The 19262-nt window shown below is 40.8% G+C and overlaps 1 protein-coding gene and 1 long non-coding RNA gene across 2 annotated transcripts in view; one reads left to right on the top strand and one right to left on the bottom strand.

Moving 5' to 3' along the window:
* Dgki (diacylglycerol kinase, iota) overlaps window positions 1-19262 on the bottom strand; it is a 421640-nt gene that overhangs the window by 48352 nt on the left and 354026 nt on the right. Inside the window, 3 exon segments of the mRNA XM_013505028.1 lie at window positions 14333-14455; window positions 16587-16714; window positions 17819-17859. Of these exon segments, the coding sequence (XP_013360482.1) occupies window positions 14333-14455; window positions 16587-16714; window positions 17819-17859 (292 nt within the window).
* On the top strand, window positions 8465-12614 carry LOC106146757. Its single transcript, XR_001231332.1, has 3 exons — window positions 8465-8617; window positions 11549-11698; window positions 12168-12614. It is a non-coding gene; the product is annotated as an uncharacterized LOC106146757 (long non-coding RNA).

Below are 19262 nucleotides of genomic sequence, written 5' to 3'. Positions count from 1 at the left end.
GAAGGGAAGGGAAGGGAAGGGAAGGGAAGGGAAGGGAAGGGAAAGGAAGGGAAGGATGAACAGAAAAGGAAACATTTGTGAACCATAAACTTGAAGAAGAAGGGGCTGGGGATTTAGCTCAGCGGCAAAGCGCCTGCCTGGCAAGCGCAAGGTCGTGAGTTCGGTTCCCGGTACCGGAGAAAAACCATAAACTTGAAGAAGAAATGTAATGACCAAGAAATAATTACAAAACTATAGGAGCTGGAGAAAGCACAGTTTTGCCCAGTCACAGAACTAGTGTATTGTAGAAAAATTTTGACAATTTTCCCCATTCTATCACCGTGTGCTCGGAAAAGATTAAGGGGAAATAAGTAGCTATAAATATATCCACATGAAAACATTCATGAAAGAAACAAAAGAAGACACAATAAACAGAAAAGCATCCTGTGTTCATGGACTTAAAGAATCCATTTTATTAAAATATCCATAATCCCTAAAGTGATCTACTGATTTGATGCAATTCCTACCCAAACACCAAGGAGACTCTTCACGGAAACAGGTGAAAACAATCCTAAAATTTATATAGAAACACAAAAGACCTCACACAGCTGAGACATCTTAATTACAAAACTATAGGAGCTGGAGAAAGCTCCAGTGACTAAAGCAGAGGCATCAGATTACTTCACTTCAAAATATACTTCAAAGCACAAGTAAGCAAAAGTGGCAGTGGTATAAAAACAGAAACATCGGGGCTGGGGATTTAGCTCAGCGGCAAAAAGCGCCTGCCTGGCAAGCGCAAAGTCGTGAGTTCGGTTCCCGGTACCAGAGAAAAACAAAAAAAAAAAAAAAAAAAAAAAACAGAAACATCGAGTCAGAAATGGAACAGAATAAAAAACACAGAAATAAATCCACACAGTTTCTGCCTACTGTTTTAGTAACAAACAACCTCTTTAATAAGCAACGTATGCAAAAAAATGAAATAGGACCTTTCTCTAACATCATGTGCAAAATCCAGCTAGGTATCCCATAAATGTGTACAATTTCTATAGGTCAAATACAAAGTTATTGTAAAAGTACACTAAAATGGATCTAATACCTGAAAACTAGGAAGGTACCAGAAGAAAGTACTGCTGAAAATCTCCATGCAATTGCTCTGAGCAATTATTTTTGGTGTGCTTTCAAAATCACAGGCAACACATGGGAAAATAGACAAATGTACTTATATTAAACTAAAAAGTTGCTGCACTACAAGGGAAGAAATAATCAGAGCGAAAAGACAACACACAGAATAGGAGGAAGAAATTTGCAAACTACACATCTAATAAGGCATTAATGTTCAAAATATATAAGGAACTTTATTAGTAAAAACACAATCACCTGACTAAAAAATAGGTAAAAATCTGAATATACATTTCCAAAAAGAAGACATACAAATGACCAGCAAGTATATGAAGAAATGCTCAGCATCATCAGTCATCAGGGAAATGTAAATCAAATCTCACTGAAACAGCATTTTAGTTCTGTTAGAATAGCTATTATCAAAAGACAAAAGACAACAAACACTGGAAAATACATAGAGAAAAGTGATCCTTTATATACTGCTGGTTCAAATGTAAATTAGTATAGTCATTACAGAAACAGTACGGATATGCTTCAAAATATTAAAAAGGCAACTAATACACTATCCAGCAATCCTCCTACAGCACTGGGTCTTTATCCAGTGGTGCTGGAATCAGTATGTCAGAGAGACATCTGCACTTTCATGTCTATTATAGCACTATTTATAATAGCCAAGATACAGAATCAGTCTAAGTGTCCATCAATAGAAAAATGGATAAAGAAAACGTATATACATTATTCAGTTATAAAAAGAAAAGAAATCCTGCCATTTGTGACTTGAGTGAGCCCTGGAGGGTATTACGTTATGTGAAATAAGCCAGGCACAGAAAGACAAACATCTTAGGATCTCACTCATATGTGAATTCTACAAAAGGTGATCTCATGGAAACAGAATAGAAGTTATCAGACGCTTGGCTGGTAGAGGCAGAAGGGAGGTTAGAGAGATGTTAGTCAAAGAATACAAAATTATAATTAAATGAAAATAAGTTCACAAGAGCTATTGTACAGCGTGTCATTAATAACAAAATACTGTACTCTTGAAAAATGCAAAGTGTATATATTGTGTTCTCTCACACACAAAGAAGACTGTGTAGAGTAATGCGTAAGTTAATTCACTATATTTCACCTTTCCATGTTGTGTCTTTGAAAACATAGTGTGATAAATTTTATTTAAAAATTAACTTTAAAAATAGAATAAAAATAGTCATACTAAGAAACAACTAGTTTATGCACACATCTATTCAATTATGTGCTTTGTGGAGGTCTTTTTGCATTTTCTAGTTTGGATTACTCCTTTGTGAGTCTTGGTTGGAGGATTTGCTGATGAAAGCTCCCTATTCCACTGATAACCCTATTTTATAGAATTTTTATATGTTTCCTTTTAAGTGAAGACAACACTCCCCAAAATAAGTTATTCACTGAAACTTGGACGTAAGAGAATCTCTGGAAAAACAAAACATTACTTTCTATAAAGTATTATTATACATAGCAATCTACTTGGTCCTTCCTCAGAATGTGTACCTAACTCCCACCCTTGGAGACGAATGGGATTCCCAATGGATTATCCTTCTGAGTCTTTCTTAAAGACAAAGGATAGATTGGCTGAATTTTGGGAACCCATCCGCAGGTGTGTATTACTTTTTGAAGTGAACTGTCCATAGATGAGCATCTGTCTCCCTTCCCAACATCCCCAACATATAGATCCTCTACTGAGCACTTCTAAACTGTCACCTGGTGGGGAATTGGCCAAGGGATGGGGTCATCACATAGAATTGAGCTTAAAATAAACATGCAGGATGAGTATTAAGAACAGTGTGAGGCAGTAGAATGGAAATTCATATCCTGAAAATATTCAGCAGAAAACCCCAGGTAACTCTCAGAGTGCGGTCTGTTCAGCAGTGCACTATTTCTCTCTGACAATACATTGTGGATGTGGTAGCAGAGTTGTGTGATACCCATAACAATTCACAGACCTGGCCAAAGAAATAAGGTTCCTTTGTTCTTGGTTACCACCATGCAATTATAACAAAATACAAAAGAGGGATGCTAGGATAAACTGGGAGCTGTGCTACCTCCATACTCTGCCCAATACTCTAAAAGTGAACAATTACATTTACCATGGCCTTCATCCTGAAATCTAGAAAATAAAGAGAAAAGGTATACATAAAAAAGGAAAACGAATGAAAATCCTCACACTGAGAGAAACCCCATGTATGCTTTTTGTTAATTTTCCTTTTTTATGCCGGTCTTTCCTGTTTGCCTCTCAGATTTTGTGGTATAGACCCCAGAAACGTATCACTTTCTATGAGCACACAGTGCTCACCCATCCTATTCAAGAGGAGGAGGACCCACTGGGATCTGGCTGTATACCAACTGTGAACGTTCTTTCCTTCTCCCTTCTGTCATTTTTATTCTATTTCTTTTTCCCTCTCTGTACTACACCTCTGAGAGTTCCCTAGGGTCTTCACATCTAGATTTTTCACACCCTGGTGGACTCCAGTCTTCTTGTAGTAAAACAACTGCCCCCTTATGTGCTAACACTCTTGCTCCTGTGGTAAGAGGAACACTCTCACCACAGGCTGGTCACCCTGCTCCTAGCCTAAGACATTTGTTGGTTCTCTGTGAACTCCCTGAGAAGTTCCAAGTGAAAACCTATTTCCTAATGGGCACCCTTTCCAGACACATTTCCGGAATCTGTATCACTGCTGTCGAATCTGTATCACTGCTTTGTTTTTCTTCTCTCTACCTTGACGAAGTAATGCTCCTCAAATTCAGCCTGGGCCGGACACTGCTGAGGGACAGGAGTGTTCACTGAAATCATATGAGCCTGGGGGTGATTTAACGTGCTTGGGAAGCAGAGCTAGAGATAGGATCTCTGAGCACTAGCTTTCCTTGCTCACACTTCACTCAACGGCAAGTACTGTTTGGTCCCAGGCCTCCTCATCCTTCTGAGAGCTGGAAGGAGAAATTGCAAGACCTTGGATCTAAGTGACATCCTCGCTACCATCACTGTGGACCCAAAGTATCTCTAATGAGGTAAAACAGAACCAGGATTCCCTTGGCACTGAGACTCCCCGTCCACTAAATAATCCTCTTTGTTTCTGCTGCCTCTGATTGTGAATATCTCTTAAGACAATGAACAAAGCATGTACAGTGAAAGAGAGCAAGCGAGAAAGAGTGAGTGAGATGAAAGTTGCAGCAGCCACACAGAGCGGCATTGAGAGGAGAGAAAGACAAGCACGCTCTCTAGTCACGTGGTCACCAATCCATTCGGGGCTGCCAGCCTGAAAGGTAATATCACCACCAACAGCAGGGAGGATATGGCAGGGAGGAGCTGCAAGGAAAGAGGCAGAGATGGGCATTTGGGAGGAGGTAAGGAAATAAATCCCTGAACATACAGCAGAGGGCTGCTTTGGTGAGCCCTTCATTTGAGATAAATTTCTATCAATTCTCTTCCTTCTCCTTCCTTCCTAGTCTTTAAGATTCTCCTGCCTAAATGCATACACTGATGATCCTCCTGTGAACTGGGCTTAAAATACACTGTTTATTTTTTAAAGGGCCTCTTCTATCTACATATATTTTGCCTTTCAGAAAATAGCACTGTTTGATCATTAGCTTGTACAGTCTGATTTCTCCCAAATACTTTTCTTACTCGGCTTGCTGAGAGAGCCCCTAAAAGCCCTTTGAGTTTGACGCTTTACTGCCACCTACTGTTAGTTCCCACGAACTCCAACAAAATGAGGAGAAAGGAATTTCTTTGAAATCTATGAGACACCAGGGGAAGTGGGGAAAAGCGAGCAGTGGCCAGAGAAATGAGGTGGGGTCGAAGAAACGAGGACTTAACTGGCTTACTCAATATGATAATCTGGAACAATGATGCCACATATTAGCATTTTGAACATGGAATGAAAGAAGTTTTTAAGCACGGCACAGGCAGAGCTCAATAAAAGATGTGAGGCTCCACTTTAGAAATCAGCCTTTGCAGTATATTTGCCAGTCTGAAGGCGAGGAAAGGAAGAGAAAAGGCATATTCTTCTAAAAGCCAACCCACAGAGACCTTCCCACAGTAGGAGTATCTTTCGGAGAAACTGAGCCCCTAGCTTTACCCTAGGGACTCCGGAGCCCTGACCAAAAGCCCCCACTGAGATATAATCCATTTGGACTTTGTGAATGCGCATTCTCTTTTAAGCAAGGAGCTCCGGATGGAGTCGACGAGTCACGTGAGCGCCGCATGCAGTGTTAGCATGAGAAGCTTCTGAGAAAGCCCATCTCACATTCAGCTCAGGACCCTCAGGATCGGCTCTGGGGTACCATGGTAATGGAGCGAGGGCTCAGGCACACTGGCTTGCTTTCTGAAATCCCAATAAGGACTCAGAACCTAGTTTTAGAAAATGAAAGAAAAATAGAAGGAGCGGAACGGTGTTTGGGTATTCCTCCTAAAAACAACTGCAATGTCCCAGAAGTTTTCTTGTTGGCATCTCCTTCCTCCTTGTACACTTCTCAGGAGACAGTGCTCCTGTTCAAGACACTGCGGTGGGAAACAGGGTCTAAAAAGTGTCTGCCTCTGCCCAGCTCGTCTGTGTTTATGGAAAGGAGAGCTTCTCGGTAACACATCACAACCAACCCTAAACAGCGCAGGAAGTCTGTGAGAAAATAAGGAAACACACACACACACACACACACACACACACACACAAATCACAGTGACGCAGAGGACAAGCAATAAATGTGTTTTCACAGATGCCACCTCCAAGCTGAACTCCATTAATTCAATGTTTGAATATTAACCACTGCCATGAGCTTAACTTCATTCAGCAGATGTAGGAGACGTTTCACTGGCAGCATTTCATCCCCTCTTTCAGAGAACTTTAAGGTAGTTACAGGGTGACACTGTCATCAAAGAGAGAACTGGAGAAAACTCAGATGTTACTGTTGTGATTATGTGCAATGATTAGCACAAGATCCAAAGAAGTTAGAAAAAATGAAATTGTGGTTTCCGTCTCCCTGATTTCTCTGTGTTGTAGAGACATGTTTTGTCCTAGTCTCCTCAGAGATGTGGACTCAGGTGGTCCCAGAGGTACTTCAAAGAAGTTCCTCACTCCCTAAAACCCTGCCACCACACGTGCAGGGGCAGTTTGTGGGCCCCTCACACTCCTGACCCCACGCCCAAAGATGCTAGGTGATTACTGGGAGAGGTGCCCTGGTTACACTCAGTATAAACTATGGCCTCTGGTTGTCAGAATCTAAACCAAATCTTTATTATCCACCCTGGCAGGCACGTCCTACATGTCCTCCTATTGCCCACACCTGCTGTGGAAGCCCAGTGACTTGGCAGGGTGGAAGCTCTGAGGAAGAACAACCTGACAGTCGACTTCACCCTAGGCATTTGCTCCCTTTAATTTTTTTTTTGTTTGTTTGTTTGTTTGTTTTTCCGGTACTGGGAATCGAACTCACGACCTTGCACTTGCCAGGCAGGCGCTGTGCCACTGAGCAAAATCCCCAGCCCCCAAGCCCCCTTTCATAAAAGGAGGAAAAAAGTCACTGTTGGACTCCTTGGAAACCATGCCCACTTGTCTGATAGCATGGACATTTCCCCAGAGTACTCCTGCAATTATTACTCCTGACTAAATTTTCACCTCCATACTTAGCTGGAGGTCCTGGAGGAGAAAAGCACCATCATGTTATAGAACTAGCATCCCGTGCATCAATGTCCACTTGCAGCTTGGATACCATCCATCCTCCCCTCTATCTCAACCCATTTATCAAACGGATGAGTCAGTGCCAGGCTGTCACTAGTAGAGCCTTCAGGAAGAACTAGCGATTGGATTAGGGAAAAGGGGACCAACTGTACAAAAATGGATGATGTGGGAACTGACCCCAGCACAGAGCTGCTCCCAGGACCTGAGACGGGCTGAGTGCAGCACTCCCCACTTCCAGTACAGCCTCTGCACACAGCTAGTTTCATACCAGTCCAGCAGCATCCCAACTCTGGAGTGCAGTGGGACATGGATTCATTTTCCCGGGTTTAGATGATGCGAAAGTGACTTTGTCATGAAAGGTTCTGCGACCTTCTTACCAGCTTTCTTTCCTTTAATGCCCTATGCAGAATCTGTTCTTGGCAGGAGAGAGAACTCTTTTGTTTTGCTTTTAAAAGAAATTCTGTTCTCTCCCTGAGAGCCCCTGTATTCCCAGCCTGCTTGCTAGCTCAAGAAGAGGCAGGTTTTCTGCATATATTTGCCCTATTCTTCCTATTGTTCTGGCTCTACCTTAGTCCCCTTTGTTGGGAATCCCTGGGAAGCCCCAAATTCTATGCCATGCAGAAACTTGTGATAGTTTATGATTTCCCATGTGCCAAATCATCTCCCTCTCCATTACAGAAAGTCCAAAGTTCTCCAACTGTGCTGTAGCAACTAAAAGCACCAGGGTTTCACATGGAAGCATCACACAGCACTGGGTTCTTAAAAGGACCCTTCCTGGCCACTGTCCCTGATCATAGAGCTCATCAACAGTGCATGTAACTTTCTGTACCCACCAGAGTTATTGTCTACTTCTGCACTTGTGAAATACCAGCATCTCCCCAAATCAAGAAGGCAAATGCATTTTTATTATTGTGACATCTGATCTTGGGAAAAATATATCCCTATGAAAGAAAGAAATATAAAAATGGATACCGTTTTACCAACCTAACAAAAATACTCAACACTTTACATATTGCTATATGATTAATACTGGGCTTATGGTAGTAGTATAAATAGGCACCTATCTATTTTGGTTTGGTAGAGAAGCTTTTACCAAGAGCTAACATTCCTCGAACCATCCAGAAAGCTCACTGAGTGCCAGCCAGCTCTAGAAGGAGGAGTGCAGTGTGCTATACAGACAGAGTGAGTAGCGTGGTTTGGCTGTGCAAGGAGCTCACATACCTTGAAGAAGGCTCCAAGCAGCTTTCCCTCAGCAACCCAATATCCCTCATGTGTAAGAAGATAAGGTTGGCAAGTTTTACAAAAAAAGAAAAAAAAAGAGCCACTTATTAGTAATAATATTTCCCAGGGCTGTAATCATTGGCAAAACTTGGAACTCATAAATGTAGAAGGCAAGAATTTGCTGGCATCATTTTAAATAAAAGTGCATGTTTAATATTAAAGCACATTTATCCTAGCAAGTAATTTTCCCCTTTCCATGTCAGTCAAAATAAGATCTGATGCCTATGAAATTCTATTCTGGCTGTTCCACTAACTGATCTTGGAAGTAAAAATGTGACTCCCTTTCCCAAGTGACTCAGGGTCTCCATATGTATGACTGTTTAAGGAACAATTAGAAAAAGCACAGAGCAAGATATTTTCCTGTTTTTGCACATACATAGGGACAGGGAATTATTGTGTGTTTGGCTAAATACAAGGGATAACACTTGAGGTAAGGAAAAGAGAAAAAGTAGAAGAAAGGAAGATATATGTTGGCTAAGCTGCATTTTTTTCCATTTGGACTGATCGTCTAGGACGAGCAAGATTTAGACCAGTCCAAGGTAAGCAGGGAGGAGACCCAACTATCTTGGTGAAACAGATGCCAGGAACTCTCTCTGTTCTGACAGCACTGATTTCATCTCTAAGACATATGCCGGCACAAGCTGCACCCCTCTGAGAAGATTGACTCTGCCCCTCTTATCTGATTGCGATGCTCAGAGGATACCTTCACAACCCAAAGCAGCACCCGATCATCCGGCTTCCTGGTAACGCAGGGAGCTTTGACAATAAGCACAATTATCCTTCTTCTCGGGGCTGGGTCATAACCTAATGTTCCCAGAAGAAATTGGGAAAGACTAAAGGGAAATGAAGCTATTTCTGCACACTCAGCCAGAACATCTGAGTTTTCAGAAGAGGGGGTTGGCAGGGCTGTCTTCTTGATCCAGAGGTTAAAAATTGTAGAGTACATTAAAAAGACCAGGCTTTCAATTTAAAGTATTATTAGGTGCTTTAGATATCCCCAAACACTTTCTAGTCGCATGTGTTTTGTTAAGCACACTTCATGTAGAGCGGTGCTAAATGACCATTCAGAGTTTTCAACTGTCTGAGGGACATTTCTGGTTATATAATGAGGGAAAATAGATACTTCTTTACTCCTGTATAATGATTAAATAAAATATGCATAAAACCCTTAAAAAGCCAATTTTTTTACTTTGAGGCTATTTTCACTCATTCTCAGTTCTTTTTTTTGTTTTTGTTTTTGTTTTTGTTTTGTTTTACCGGGAAATGAACTCAAGACCTTCCACTTGCCAGGCAGATGCTTATACCACTGAGCTACATCCCCAGTCCTCATTCATTCTCTACTCATCCTTTCCAGATAAAAATTAAAACATGAGCTCTAAAGGAAATAGCAACCTCTACTTTGTTTTGTTTCCAGAGTACTTTCTGCATATACCCATTATAGCACTTATCTGTGTGAACTTCAATAATTGGTTTACATGAAGTTTCCTCTTTGCATAAGTTCTTCAAGGGCCAGAACTGACTTATATAGATTTATACCTTCAGCAACTAGTTATAGATACTGAGATGCCCAATACTGATGTGTTCCATAAATAACTGAATAAACTGATTAATTGATTCTGTTTCTTAGAATTAAAAAAAAAAGCATCAGACTTAACTCATTACAATTCAGTCTTGGAAAATATTGTCTATTATTTGAGAAAGAAAGATTCTGCCAATCACCAGAGGCCAGTAGCTCTGTTCAGCTGGCCAGGTAGTGGATACCTGCATAATCATGGGTGACTGGATTGAATATCTGCCCCCAAGTCGTTCACTCCGCTGTGTCCCAGTGTCTTAGTTCAGGGGCAAAATATTCCATTGTGACCTATGCGTTAATCCTTCATTTTAGTTTTTCTAGGCTTAGGATTTAAGGTGATGAGAAAAAGTGCATATCTGTCCGTGAATAAACTGCAGCATCTAAGAATTGGAATATCTCCCAGTCCTTTACTTGTCTTTTTTTGATCCATTTGACTCACAGGTGAGAATGCCCTTTTCTCAAAGAGCGTTCAGAAAGAAGACAGCACAATGTTCCTGCAGTGCTTATTTTCCTCTCTCATAACCCTAAAGTTACAGAAGACCATAACGCTCTCCCTTGGGATACAGATTCTGCCTACTAAAATTTAAGTTGATTTCCTCCTTGTTAGTCCTCTGCCAAAATGAAATATAATCTTGTCACAAATAGAGTTGGTACAGTTACAGATAAGAATGTATTTCCAGAGTCGTAGTATTTTAAGTAGAACTTTCTTAGACACTGAGCACATTTTTAAAAACCTGAATTCATTATGGTCCTGACAGTACCATGGCAGCCAACCACTCCTCATTAATTCTTTTCAAAACTAGTTCTTAAAAGGTTGTCCTGAACTGGGTCCAATAGCACCTTCCTGAAATCCCACCACTTTGAGAGCTTGAGGGAGGAGGATTGAAAGTTCAAGCCCAGGCTGGGCAACTTAATGAGACCCCCATCTTAAAATAAAAAATAAAAAAGGGCTGACGATGTAGCTCAGTGTGAAGGCCTTCGGCTTAATCCCCACTAAGGAAGAACAAGTCCTTTACTATATTCACAGGCTCCGAAGACACCAGATGTGCTCTGCAACATTCTTTGATCACAGCTTCTCCTGGAGGACCCATGCATAACTGGCCATGTGCTTATTTTGTTTAAAATTATAATGTTCTAAATAGAGGCAACAGAAATGCAATTGGTACTATAATGATAGAAATATAATCCATCCATATTCTTCACCCTGTTGGTTCATTCTTCCTCACTCTTCCTAAAGGAAGGGGTTGGATACTTTTAAGAAACCAACTGCTAAAACTAGGAAAAGCCCCGGAAGACTCAAGGCGGTCAGGTTTGTTAGCACTTGGATGGCAGAGGGTGGCCTCTGCTCCCTGGCAGAAGAGCGAACCAGTGAAAGAAAGCACTATATGTCTTCCTTTGTTTTCCATACCATGTTGAAAAAATTAAGTCTTGGAATTTTATCCACCTTATTTATCTTCCAAAAGAATTAATTTTTAAAAAAATTCCTGGTTATTTATTTTGTTTTTCTCCTTGAGATTGATTTCACTCTTCATTACTTTCCTCCATTCCTGTATTCTTTACTGAGACTTTTCTATCAAACTGAAGGTTTTGATTATTTGCATGCAATGATTTTTCCTTGATAAGTGAATTTAAACTTATAAATCATTTTATGAATGATATTTTAAAAACATTCTGAAAACTCCGGTAATGTTTTCAGTTCTAAGATTTTTGGTTTCCCTTTGATTTCTTCTTAGTGGGTTAATTAGTACTGTCAATACGATATTGAAATTGAACCATTCCTATCTCAGAGTTCATTGAAATTTTAAAGCTGAAAGCAACAAATGCCAGTTGTGTTATACTAATTCTTCAGGCTCTTTTTATGTACTGATTTGTTTTTTTCTTAATTTTTTTGAAACAGGGTTTCTCTACTTAACTCAGGTAGACTTTGAATTCACTAATAGCCTCAGAAGGCCTCAAACAACCCGTGATCTTGCTGCCTCAGCCTTCCAATTACAGACACACTGTAATGACAATCCAGGGCCACCACAGCCATTTCACGTGGTGATTTGTAAGTATTTCTCCTGGAAAAACCTCTGTAACAAATGAAATTATTTAAAGCCTGCATATATCATTATGAATGAATTTTAAGAAATATGATACTGAATGAAATGGAAATTTCTAAAACATAGCCTCAGTTTACTTATCTGTTAAGAAATGGTTAACTTTAAAGGCTATTGAAAGAACTAAAGATATATATTATGATTCAAGGAAAATAGGAAATGTTCTATCAATAGTAACTATCCCTACATTACTAGGTATTTCCATAGCTCCAATTATACCTATTTGCAGCAGAGATAACCTCCGGATGAAATAAAATGATGCTCTTCCTAAGGAATGAAGAGCAGTAATAATAGTAATAATCAATAATAATGATGATATGATAACTAACTCTAAGGTGAGGTAAGGTATTTAATTTAGTTCTGGCATTTCTTTTGTTTATTTTTAAAATGACTTAAGACAATTCTTTCTTTGTGCAGGGCTCTTGAAGGAATCAGACCCCACTGGGGATGACTTGCCTCTGATCTCAGGCATCTCGGGTCCAGCCGGGAGACTCAAAGCCTGGGGGTGCGTCAAGAATCAAATACTTTAGTGTATTCTGACTGGAAAACTGATAGTTGCCAACTGAAGACCAACCGGAATTAGAAGGAATCCTCAAAAAACAACACGGTGGGCTCTCTGTATCTGCAGATCAATCGATGGATTCAGCCAAGTGAAGATCAAAGATATTCTTAAAAATTGTTTCTGTGCTGACCGTGGACAGTTATTTTTGTCACTATTCCCTAAACAATGTGTACGGTATTTCATTGTACTAGGTAGTGTACATAAGCTGTGCAAATACTGCACCATTTTATGTGTGGAATCTGAACCACCAAAGATTTTGGTATCTGCAGTGGGTCCTGGAATCACAACCCCCAAAGATACTGAGGGATGATCACATAGCCTAAATAAAAATAAGAGTTGACTTAGACTCTGAATTTTAAGAACTTGGCTACTACATAAAGTGGTACATTTATTTGTGATTCTTGGGCAAAATACCACCTTACAAACAATCACTTTAAATATCATGGTATACATCAATATGCTTTATACAGAAAAATCAAGGCATAGAAAACTGAATTGAGATAATATTCCACTTTTTCAAAATTGCCTGCATACTAAACCACTCAGCTGGACTGAGTAGGCTTAATTTCTATTTCTGCAGCTAATTAAAACTCTAATTTTCCAATAAGTCTGCCCACAGACAGATGACCACTTTTTTAGCCATTCATGGGTGGCTGACTCATCTGCTTTACAAGCCCCAATTCTGTACAAAAAGGAAATGGAAAAACACTCTGAGTTGTAAGCAATCAAAATGCCACCAGAAACTAACACAGTTTAATTAAAAAAAGAAAATCCACCGTAATTCATTTTTTTTTTCTGTTCTCCTCTTCACATAAGAAAGTAAGAGGTAATACAGAGAAGTAATTAAAATGAAGTCTCCTTTTGCCCTCCAAGTGTCTGAGGACAACCTTTCCCAATGAAATAATTAGCCTCAGATTTCTCATTTTTCTCCCCTTTGTTGTACCAAATTGCTTCTGGTCGTCTTTAAGAAACAATGCGCTATTTTGCTTCTTCCGTGAACCCAGGGCTTCTGAGCATTTCAGTTATCTTGCTACTCTGTCAAAAGGTAAGACTGTGTGTTACAAGGCCATTGGCACTATTTTATTGTGACTTGAGAGAGAAAACTGAATTGAAATAATATTCCACTATGAAAACTAGCCTGATTTCAGGGGTTACAGTGAATATATAGCTTCTGAGATGGGACGATTGGTCAATGTAAAAAGGGTGTAAGAAGTGTGTCCATGACCACCAGCTGCACTCCACAGCCTGCTCTTGCAGAGAGAGAGGGCAAAGGAGGGATTCAAGACAAACAAGGGGGGCTGGGGATTTAGCTCAGCGGCACAGCACCTGCCTGGCAAGCGCAAGATCATGGGTTCGATTTCTGGTACCGGAAAAAAGCCAAAAAAAAAAAGACAAAGAAGGGGCCAGCACTACTGTAAAACTCCACCTTGCATCCTACTTTCCAACCTGACCAGAGCTGAGAGGAAAACACTTCCCTTGTTCTGATCTATGAACAAATTCTGTATTTGTTTACTCACAGAGACTACAGCCGCACACAAGCAGAACGTACTTTGACCAACGAGCTACTTGGTGCAATTATACAGATCGCATATGCACAGGCTCTGGACTACAGACAAGAGAAATAGCAAAGCAAAATGGTGACACAAGTGGAAGCCTGTGTCACTTCCAAAGTTCTCACAATTATCTCATTCACGTTTTCATGACATAGCAAGTAAGGACACAGGATAAATATGGGACGCCAGTGGAAAACAAAAAGAATAAGAAGAACACTGGTGAAGTTAAACTATTTCTAGATCCATGTGCAAAGTCTCCAAGGTAGCTCAGGGGATGATGGTGTTGCATCAGGAGCCAAGGGCAGATAAAATTGAGCAAGGAGAACAGAACATCAAACCCCAGGGTGACACAGAAGTGAGACAGCTTGAGGACCCTGCAGAGGGTCTGTCCTATCAGTGAGCAGCCCGTGGTACAAATCCTCCCCCGGCAATCACAGTGGCACAAAGTAAGATAGCCAGACACTCACTGTAGCACACGGGAGTGGCTGAAATCTTTCATATCTGCGTCATCATAGTGGGGAGTTATCATTCCCAGGCCACTGTCACTCAGCATGCGCTTCCGCAGGGCAGGAGTCCACCAGTCTGCCAGCCTGGAGGAAGGAAGGCCGCAGGCAGTTAAGTGTTCATAGCAAGCACATGAGGCGTCCCGTTCTTCCTCAGGATGATCCTTTTCTCTAGATGTGAGAAGGAAATCCATCTTCACTGAGGATTTACTTCATATTTACTGTTTCATGCAATTTTCTCAACAGTCAAGAATTAATTGTATGATTTTGCTCATTTTACAGACGAGGAAACTGAATGACATGAATAAGAAGCAATGGACTCAGGTACAGAAACGAAGGTCAGAATAGAGCTTTTACGCTCCCCTGTTCTTAGCTTATTTCCAGTGTGAGCAACTAATGAGGAAGCAGAAAGGGATGGCTCCACCTTCCAGTGGCTCTCCAGGCTACTTTACATTTGGAGCTGAGCTGAGCTGTCAGAGGTCCAACCAAGGACAAAGTGGTGCCTCCACTTCAGTAGCAAGATGCAGCACCACCACAGCTGCCCCCAACAGCTGCCGCCCCACAGCTCCACAGGTTGAGGCAGAACCAAGGTCTGTGAGGACGGACTCTGGGACCTCAAGGTTCTACTGGGCCACCACTTCTGCCTGTCCGCCTCTCCCTCACACCACACAGCTCTGACATCACTGGCGCTGGCTTCCCAAATACAGCTCTGTATGTGCCCCACCCTTGCCCTTCTGCCAGCTCAGAGCAGCCTGTCCGCTCAGCCCAGCTCACACCCGGGATATGAGGTGGCCTGGGTGGAGAGGGAGATCCTCAAAAATAGCAGCAATGGGCAAAACACTGAGAAGTGAACCAAGTGCAGGGGGTAGACAGGGAGAAGGGTAACCCTGGGTGAACATGTTCACTTAGGCCGTGTGTGTCCATGATTCGTGTGTGCTGTGTGAGGCCTGTGTGTCCTTTCTGGGGCAATTCTTACTGTGTTCTCAACCTTCCTATATCAGAAAAGCCTCTGAAATTCATCACACTTCACAGAGGCAGAGATTTTTGTCTGTTTTTATGTTTCCAATACACACAAACCTCCAAATATTTTTGAATTGTCAAACAATTCTGAAAGAACCTAGAAATATTAACAATATTTTGATGGTGCAGAGTGGTGGTTAAATGCATGGGCTCTGGCATCAGAAATCTCATTTTTTCATTTATTTTCTGTGCAATATTATACAAGTCATGTAACATCTGAAGCCTCAATTTTCTTATCTAAGGAGTTAAGATACTCATAGAACAAAACTTTTGCCAGGTATTGTGGCTCAGGCCTGTAATCCTAGCACTCAGGAGGCTGAGGCAGGAGGATCGCCATGAGTTTGAGGCCAGTCTGGCCTAAATAATGAGTTCAAGACCAGCCTGAACTGCATAGCGAGAACCTGTCTCAAAAAATAAATTAATTGATTGATTAATTAAGAAGAATTTAATTAATTAATCAATTAATTTAATTAATTAATCAATTAAGAAGAACAAAATTTTCAAGGTCATTGTGAAATGACAATGATAATGATTTTAATAACATAACGCTTAGGTGTCCACCAAGTGCCAGAAACTATTTTAGTTGTTTTACCTATAACTATTCTTTGACTCTTCTAACAATTCTCTGACTGGGTATCATTATTATCACCTTTCACAGGTGAGAAAACAAGCCCAGAGCACTTAAAATGATTAAGTCATTGTGATGTGGCAGAAGGAATACAAAACTGGCCTATTCATGGCTCTTCATAAGAGCTTGATATGGTGTAGTTATTACTATAATGCAATCTGTATGTCTCAGGCATCTGAAACAGTGAGGAAGAAGATAGGAGGAAGAGGAGAATAACTGTCAAACAATGTGTGTCAATTTTGTATTTGGGTAACAGACAAAATAAAACAAACATATGCACCAAAGCAAACACTTGTATTTTCTTGGTTTGGTAGGAAGTGCTGGTGTACTGGGTACAAAGTCTCTGACATGATTTCAGCCTCATTGGGCATAAGCTCTTTACACACAGCCATTCACAGACAGCTTAGCAACAGGTCCAGCTGCACCTCAATGGAAGGAAACACATGCAAATCTGTACTACAACACACTTAGCTGCTGTTAGAATGTCAAATTCAAAGCCAGAGCAGACATGGAGGTCACCTGTGGTCAGCCTGTTGCCAGAGCCAACCAAAGAGACGCACGTACACTCACCCTGAAGCCTGCTCCACCACCAGGTCAGGCATGCCTGGGGGTGTCCCCGCCTGCTGGGACACCACCATATCTGGGTCAAGAATAAAAATCTCATCTTGGGAAATCTCCATCACAAAGTGCAAATGTTCCTGGGGAAGAAAAGTGAGTCTGTCAGATGAATGACAGGACACTCAAATCCATCATCCAAAGGATAAATAAACAGAATAATAAACATTGCACCTTGGTCTTGAGGTACAATGAAATTCTGTGTCACAACGTCATAGTGCTTTCTTTAAGGCCTGAGCAATTGATGTCCCTTCCTGAAACAACACTGCAGGGCAGTGGGGAGAGTTGGATTCCTTGTTCAGAATTTCCAAATGACTGGACTCTTGGTAGGTGTACCTGGAAATGACCTCACCTCTTCCCAAATACTATCAAAGAAGTGACTCCCAGCCAGGAGTGATGGCACATGCCTGGAATCCCAGCACTCTGGGAAGCTGAGACAGGAGGATCACAAGTTTGAGCCAGCTAGTGACTTAAGGAGACTCTGTCTTAAAATAAAAACTAAAAAGGATTGGAAATGTAGCTCAGTGTGAAGACCCTGGATTTAAATGAGAAGCACCATGGGAAAGAAGGAGGAGGAGGAAGAGGAGGAGGAGGAGGAAGAAGAGGAAGAGACAACTTACATGCCACTAGGTCCAGTGTGAGTGTATGGCAGCTTGGATTTCCACCCTAAGTATGTGCTGAAAGCTAAATGGCTTGAGGGATGATTGATTTTATCACTGGGCTTAATATTGAATTTTACATTTTACTCCAGAAGAATTCCCACAGTGGGACAACTTGTTAACCTTGAGCAAAAGCATTTTATTCCTCATTATTGAAGTCTAGGTTTCATGAACTGAAACTAAATAGCCTACCTAAACACCTAGGGTCTCAAACTGGTTACCCAGAAATGAGCTCAAAAGGAGTAAAATCTGATGTGGCAGAAATAAAAGCACACATCAGTATGAAATGTGAAGGGCAGGCTAGTGACTATGTTTACAGGTCAAGTTATTATCTGAAGTCATTTGCAGGGTCAAGAGCTGCCCTGGAGTCCATGAACCATAAAACACATGAAGATAGAAAGGTTCACGGCTGGAATTCTGAATGCCATTCCAAAATGTGTTTTTAGAAAAATATATGAAATTAGCTATTAATATAGTAATCCGACCTAGGAATTTTTCACTTTCATAAGCAGGCTGAAGAAAACTTACCTGAGATCTGTCTATTCGATAAAAGCGGTCTGCAGAAGTCGCTAGGAAAAAACAAAAGTGCACGTGGTGTTGAGCCTTCTGATCTGTCACCAGGTTTACAGCCCTCCCTTCCACTGTGCCTAAAACTCGCATGTTCCACTCATGCTAGGCGACCTGAATCTACTCGGTCTCCCATGCTGTTCTCTCAATGTGTAAAAGTCCATCACATCTGCCATCAAGACCTTACTAGGTTCTTAAGAACCACCTCAAACTCTTCCATCTCCGTGCTAATCCCTATCCCAGAATGCATTGCTCCTACGTCGATGCAAATTTATATTTTGTTTAAAAATTCTCACAGAGAGACTTATCTTCACAGAAAACTGAGACAGAGACCTGACCTAACTCTTTAGAGGAGGGGCATTAAAGGACTGACTCTCTAACAGACTGTTTATTTATTTATTTATTTATTTATTTATTTACATCATCAGGAATCTGCAGGACCTAACTAGAATTGCCACTCAAGTTTTATTATGTTAAGAAAGGTAGGAAAAAAAAAAAAAAAAAAAAAAAAAACTGGAGTTAAACTTCCAGGGAAGTGACTTCCGTTTTTGAAAACAGCTTGAAGATGCAGGCCAGGCACCAAATCTGGACTGAAAGAATCATTTCACATTCACATAACATTCCTAGATGCATATCTGAGGGAATCCAAAATACAGAAGAAAAAATATTATTTAAGCATTCTCTTAAAAAAGATTGAGTTGCACAGGTGGTTTGAAAATAAATTCTGAAGTACAAATGTTAGGAGTTCAGAAATTATATCAATTATTTTTAATATAAAAACAATTACGTTGCTCACAACTCATACCTAACAGAGTACAAATCTTGCAGGTAGGCTTTTTTTTTTTATCAAAACAGAACACGAGAGAAAAACTCAAAATACAAATAATCCTTTAAAAATCATAAATGTTTGAAGAGTGGCTTTTGTCCAAAGAAAACCCAGTAAAAAACAACACAGTGAGAGTCTTTGCTTTTTAAAATGTAAAACTAATGTAAAATCTGCCCCATAAGGGCTTACTGTACTCTGTTCTATTCAACCATGGCTTTACCATTCAAAAGTATTCAGTGAAACCCTTTATAGTGTAATATCTGGGTTATTATCATTTATACCTAGAGGTCCTGTAAGAATCGCATGCTTTCATAGGTGGGGATTTTGGAACGTGACTGGATTATGAGTGAGTGATAGTGAAGTTAAGGGGTGGGGGCTGGTAGGAAGAGGTGGGTCGCTGGGGGCGTGGCTTGGAAGGGTTCTCCGCCTCTTAGGCTCCTCCCTACAAGCCCTCTACTCATGACACTGCCCTCTGCCATGCCATCTTGCCTTGGAGCCTACTGACCATGCAAGCACTGGCACTTCTAAAGTGTGAGTTAAAATAGATTCTTTCTCCTTCTACTTGTGGGTGTCCGGATT

This window comes from Chinchilla lanigera, unplaced genomic scaffold (genome assembly GCF_000276665.1).
Source record: "Chinchilla lanigera isolate Chin_1 unplaced genomic scaffold, ChiLan1.0 scaffold00093, whole genome shotgun sequence".
Taxonomy (NCBI): Eukaryota; Metazoa; Chordata; class Mammalia; order Rodentia; family Chinchillidae; genus Chinchilla; species Chinchilla lanigera.
This window is presented reverse-complemented; position numbering and strand designations above follow the sequence as displayed.